Below are 6,436 nucleotides of genomic sequence, written 5' to 3'. Positions count from 1 at the left end.
ATGGTTGAGATTTTTAAGTTTTAAGCACTGAACCCATTACAACTCGTCCATTCCAGTATTAAAATCAAGCCCATATTCTCTGGGCTCAGACACGGAGAATGTTTGATCAGTAATTTCCAGTCTCTTTTCCTTTCTCTCTCTTACAGTTAATTTACAGGCGATTGTGATCCTGTCCCGGGGAAAGTGTGCACTCTCCACCTGCACCACTCGCTACATGGTGGCCATGGCAACAGCAGATCTATTGGTCATTATCACTGATGTCATAATGTGGCGGATAAGTTATTATTATTTCCCAGAATCGTTCCTGAACATCACTCCTGTGTGCAGTGTTGTTGCTGCCCTTGGTTATGGTGCCTCCGACTGTTCGGTCTGGTTCACCGTCGCTTTCTCCTTTGATCGATTTGTGGCCATTCGTTGCCAGAAGCTGAAAACTAAATATTGCACCGAGAAAACTGCGGCTGTGGTTCCAGCAACAATTTGCATTCTGCTCTGTTTAGAAAATATCCCCTTTTGCTTTTCATTTGAACCTGGAGCGATAATCGACAATGTACCATGGGGTTGTTATGTAATGTCAAGCTATTATACTGAGCCCGGATGGGTGGGATTTGACTGGTTTGACACAGTTTTAACCCAATTTCTTCCATTCATTTTAATTCTGTTGCTCAACGCTCTGACAGTCATGCACATTTTAGTGGCCAGTCGTGTCCGTAAGGGACTGAGGGGTCAGAGCAAGGGAGTGAATCGCAGTGACACAGAGATGGAGAGCAGAAGAAAGTCTGTGATTTTACTCTTCACCATATCTGGCAGCTTCATACTTCTGTGGTTGATGTATGTTATATATTTCTCAATTTCTAATATTACAGGGATAAATCTCGAGGATGACACTCATCCTTTCTATATCTATGGACATATTGGAATGATGCTGCAGCTATTAAGTTGCTGCACAAACACGTTTATTTATGGGGTGACACAGTCCAAGTTCAGGGAGCAGCTCAAGAACGCAATGAAATATCCGCTTGAATCTATTATTCAATTAATTAAAAAGCAAAACAATTGAGAGCAGCCCAGGAACGGGTCCCAGTGTTTCCAGCCCATGAATGTTCAGGAGCCGACAGCTTGGTGGCTGCTCAGCTTGTTGGCTGCTCGAATGGAGGAGGCCGTGTCCCTCCCTGGTCCCCCTGTTAGCTGATAACAGTTCTCTCTCCTTAGCTTCTGTCAGTCTCTCCCTTAAAATCTGCTGTCGCTATAACTCTCCTCAATACAACAACCCTTAAACACTCTGTCAATAGAATCAGACAATCTCCAACTGATCTTCCCTCTCTAAAGTCCTTGCAGGTATTTCCACCTGACAAATCCATTCTTGTTCTTCCCGGATATCCATATCTGAATTTCCCTAATCAGGTTCCACTCAGTGGTAGATGCAAAACGACTAGTCATATATTGCCAGGTCCTGCGCAAGGTGATCTAGGGTCCTTGGGCGCTCTGCAAGGGTGTACGGGGTCCCAAGGGCTCTGCATGAGGTCTTGCGATCCCCAGGGACTCCGCAGTCGCGTCTCCAGAGACTCTACAAGGGTTTCTGGGGTACCTCGGGCTCTGCAAAGGGAGGAGGTTAGGGTTTGGGATATGGTGGGGGTTGGGGGGGGGGGGTGGTGGGGGTGGTGGGGGGAGGCGTTGGTTTCGGATTGGAAAGTTTTGCTAGGTCTCTTTGCTGCTGTACTCAGTCAAATGCAGCCTTGATGTCAAGGGCAGTCGTTCTCACCTCGCCTCTTGAGGTCTGCTCTTTCTGTCCATGTTTGAACCAAGTCTGTAATCAGGTCAGCAGCTCAGTGGCCCTGGCGGAACCCAAACTGAGCATCACTGAGCAGCTTATTGCTAAACAAGTGCAGCTGGATAGCACTGTCAACGACACCTTCCATTACTTTCCTGATGATGAGTGTAGACTGATGGGGCAGTCATTGGCCGGGGCGGGCTTGTCCTGCTATTTGTGTAAAGCACATACCTGGGCAATTTCTCATATTGCCGGATAGATGCCAGTGTTGTAGCTGCATTGGAACAGCTTGGTTAGGCATACGACAGGTTCTGGGTCACAGGTCTTCAGTACTATTGCCAGAATGTTGTCAGGGCCTGTGGCATTTGCAGTATCCAATGCCTTCAGTCTTGACGTCAAGTAGAGTGTATCGAATTGGCTGAAGACTGGCATCTGTGATGCTGGGGATTTCAGGTGGAGGGCAAGATGCATCATCCACTCGGCACTTCCGGCTGATGATTGTTGCAAATGCTTCAGCCTTCTCTTTTGCACTGATGTACTGGGCTCTCCCATCATTGAGGATAGGGATATTGGCAGAAACACGTCCTACAGTTGGTTGTTTAATTGTCCACCACAATTCACAACTGGATGTGGCAGTACAGAAGAACTTCAATCTGAACGATTGGTTATGGGATCGCTTAGCTCTGTCCATCACATGCAGTTTATGCAGAATGGCACACAAGTTGTTCTGGGTAGTGGCTTCACCAGGTTGACACTTCATTTTAAGGTATGCCTGGTGCTGCTCCTGGCATGCCCTCCTGCAATCTTCATTGAAACAGGGATGGTCTCCCGACTTGATGGTAATGGCAGAGTGGGGGATATGCCAGACCATGAGGTTACAGATTGTAGTTGAGTACAACTGCTACTGGTGATGGCCCACAGCGCCGCGTGAATGCCCAGTTTTACATTGCTTGATCTGTTCAAAATCTATCACATCCAGTACGGTGGTAGTGCCACACAATACGATGGAGCGTATCCTCAAAGGGACGTTGTCTACAGATGGACTGTGCGGTGGTCACTCCTACCAATATTGCAATGTACAGATGCATCTGCCGCATGCAGATTGGTGAGGACCAGATCAAGCATGTTTTTCCCTCTTGTTGGTTCCCTCACCAACTGCCACAGATCCAGTCTAGCAGCTATGTCGTTCAGGACTCGGCCAGCTCGGTCAGTAGTGGTGCTACCGGGCCTGTCTTGGTGATGGATATTGAAGACCACCAATCAGAATGTATTCTGCTCCCTTGCCACCCTCAGTGCTTACTGCAAGTGGAGTTCAATGTGGAGGCATAGCAATTCATCAGCTGAGGGAGGGTGGAGTTGGTAATCAGCAGGAGGTTTCCTTGTCCATGTTTGATCTGATGTCATGAGACTTCATGGGGTCTGGAGTCGATGTTGACGACTCCCAGGGCAGCTTCCTCCCGACGGTGTACCTCTGTGCCGCCACATATGCTGGGTCTGTCCTGCTGGTGGGACAGGACATACCCGGGGATGGTGATGGCGATGTCTGGGTTATTTTCTGTAAGGTATTGATTTGGTGAGTATGACTATGTCAGCCTGTTGCATGACTCGTCTGTGGGATAAACCACAATCTACAAGGCAGTAGTCAGGAGTGTGTTGGAACACTCTCCACTTGCCTGGTTGGGTGCAGCTCCAACAACACTCAAGAAGCTCGACATCAGCTAGGACAAAGCAGCCCGCTTGATTGGCACCTCATACGCAAACATTCACTCCCTCCACCACCGACGCACAGCGGCAACATTGTGTCCCATCTACAAGATGCACTGCAGCAACGCACCATGGCTCCTGAGACTGCACCTTCCAAACCCACGACTTCTACCAGCTAGAAGGACGAGGGCAACAGATGCATGGAAACGCCACCACCTGCAAGTTCCCCTCAAAGCTATACACCATCCTGACTTCCTTCATTGGCGCTGGGTAAAAATCCTGCAACTCCCTTCCTAACAGCACTGTTGCTGTACCTACCCCAGATGGACCTCAGCAGTGAAAAAAGACAGCTCACCACCACCTTCTCAAGGGCACCTAGGGATGGCAATAAATGCTGGCCTGGCTAGTGAAGCTCACATCCGACGAGCGAATAAAAACAATAAAAGATCATCATGATAGTTCTGCTCTTTTCAACACCTCATCCCCTACTGCGCAATCTGATGTCTTTCATTCTGACTTTTGCTGTCAGGACAATTAAGCAGGGTGAGCTATGAATGAAGGTAGCCCGTGGACAAGAACAAGCAATGTACCTGTCAGGAAGAGGCAAAACTCTCGGCACTCAGCAAATGCTGCAGTACTGTTATCCTCCCCATGTTGTGCAACCTTCCCTGTAGTCACATGCAAAGCTCATAGAGGTGATTGGAAAGGAACACTCCCCTTGGCAGAACGCAAGAGTTCATTGACCCTCTTCCTGCACTGGGCCCAATTACACAGGGTGACTACACAGCTACTAGCATCCTTTGTGAACTCCATACAGGCTTGCTTGATCAGGTGGGAGGACCTCTTTTCCCCATCACGGGGAAAGAGAACCTCCTACCATTCCCTTGCAGCCTGGAGGAGAATCTGCAGTGGGTGCATCACAGACCCATTTTTATTACATCATCGTTTGCCTTCTCAGTGGTGTAAGTGACGGCCAAGCAACCAGTCAGACAAAGTTGTAGGCTGTGCCAAGCAGATACTGAATCTAAGGTAGGAGTGAATGCGAGCTGGCAAATCTTTCAATATGGCGCTAGCACGTTCTCTGGAGTCATCGGAGGCAGGAATCAATGACTCGCCTCCCACCCGCACCACGTGCCTCGTGACCCGGGCCTCCACTCTGAAAATCCGACTGAAGACTGACCACACAGGACAGCAACCCGCTCCACCCCCTCTTCCTCTTAGCAGCAAACTCATCAATCATATCTCAGTATCCGCTCAGGTGGTCCTGAGTGAAGGGGTCCTGGATGCTTCCTCCCTGTTTGTTCCTCCAAACTTGTGAACTACGTCCACTTTCTGCTGCCTCTGCTCCATTTCCAAATCGTGTTGCACCCCAAAAAGGTGCTGCAGCTAAAGCCCCAATTACTGAAGCAGACTCTCTCCTGACAGGGCTTCAAACTCCTTTCACCTCCTCGTCAGGGTCCAGCACCACTCCCTTCAAAATCCAAAAAGTTAGCAAAATGCCTCTAATAACAATCAACATAGAACATCTACTAACTCCGGAGCAGAAAAGTAAGTCAAGACGACATCACCTAGAAGTTGGATGGTTTTCCCTTTATATAATGCTCGTTTTGGGGGAGGGGCACTGACGGGGGTGGGGGAGGGGTTTGGGGTCCCTCATACAATTGAACGCAGGATCAGTTTATAAGACAAAATTAGTTAGATGTGCGAGGACATAAATGGCAAACTGTGCATCAAATTCAGCATTTGTGGCTGTTTGACCTCATGAACATGCTTCCGACAAACCCACACGAGCATACTGTCAGTCAGAACTTCCACAACCCCGTAACCAGCCGTGGTACAGAGCCCAGTTTCACAGCTCTCTGCGTTTATTAACACTTCTCTGGAATTCAGCGTGTCCAACACTGCCAGCTGCACTTTATAGGCCCCGCTCAGAGGAGGGGTATGCACAGAATTGCCATGGACGGCAAGCGATGCAGGGCTTCCCCAGCGCAATGCATTTTTTACGGCACAGGATATGCCCAAGAAGGCCATCCCGCTGAGAGGCCAATTGAATCCCTCAGCCACCAATGGGATTTAACCAGTGGGGGGCCTCAGTAAAACGAGGCGACTTCCCTGCAGGTTTGGCGGCCCATCCTCCGTGGGTAATCAGTGGCCCATGGCGGGCCCACACTGGGAAATCTTTCACCTCCCTGAAGTCCCCTCACCCTGCACTAAACGTCCACCCTCCACCACGCACCCCACACCAGGAGCTTCCGGAAGTACCCTGCACATCCTGCCTCACTCACCTGAGGTCCAGGTTTCAACACTGGGCCTGGGCCAAGGCGTCTGCAGTACTCGCAGTGGCCTTTGTTCCCAGTGACACTGCAAATATCACTGAGTGTCTATTCATTCCAACGCCAGGAGGTCCGGCATCTGCATATAATTCAGCCAAGTTTTTTACACAGAGGGTGGTGAGTGCCTGGAACATGCTGGCAGGGAAGGTGGTGGAAGCAGATACCATAGCGACGTTTAAGAGACATCTTGACAAATATAATAATAGGAAGGGAATAGAGGGATATGGGCCCGGAAGTGAAGAAGGTGTTTGTTTTGGCAGGCATCAAGATCAGTGTAGGCTTGGAGGACCGAATGGCCTGTTCCTGTGCTGTGCTGTTCTTTGTTCTTTGATGTTCCCCTGGTCTGTCAGATCAGGAAACGCTTTCATGTAACTCACTGTGTCCAGCAGTGTCAGGCGTCCCCTTCTCTGTCAGCTCTCTGTGTTTAGAAACACTTTTACTATGTCGAACACAGTGAGGCCTCCACTGGTCTGTTAGCTCTCCGTGTGGTGCTTAACTCTTCAGTGTATTTCATTTTGACAAGCAGTATGATGCTTTTGATGATCGCCCTGTTTGTGTAAGGTAGCATAGTGGTTATGTTACTAGGTTAGTAATTTACATGTCTAGAGTCATGATCTGGAAACTTAAATTC

The 6,436-nt window shown here is 49.1% G+C and overlaps 1 protein-coding gene across 1 annotated transcript; it reads left to right on the top strand.

The window, feature by feature from the left end:
• Nucleotides 1-214: 214 nt before the first annotated feature.
• On the top strand, nucleotides 215-1,057 carry LOC137381065 (cysteinyl leukotriene receptor 1-like). The gene has a single exon (XM_068053456.1). The coding sequence runs from the start codon at nucleotides 215-217 to the stop codon at nucleotides 1,055-1,057; it is 843 nt and encodes a 280-aa protein (XP_067909557.1).
• The last annotated feature ends 5,379 nt before the right edge of the window (nucleotides 1,058-6,436 follow it).

The sequence above is a fragment of the Heterodontus francisci genome, chromosome 21, assembly GCF_036365525.1.
Source record: "Heterodontus francisci isolate sHetFra1 chromosome 21, sHetFra1.hap1, whole genome shotgun sequence".
Taxonomy (NCBI): Eukaryota; Metazoa; Chordata; class Chondrichthyes; order Heterodontiformes; family Heterodontidae; genus Heterodontus; species Heterodontus francisci.
This window is presented reverse-complemented; position numbering and strand designations above follow the sequence as displayed.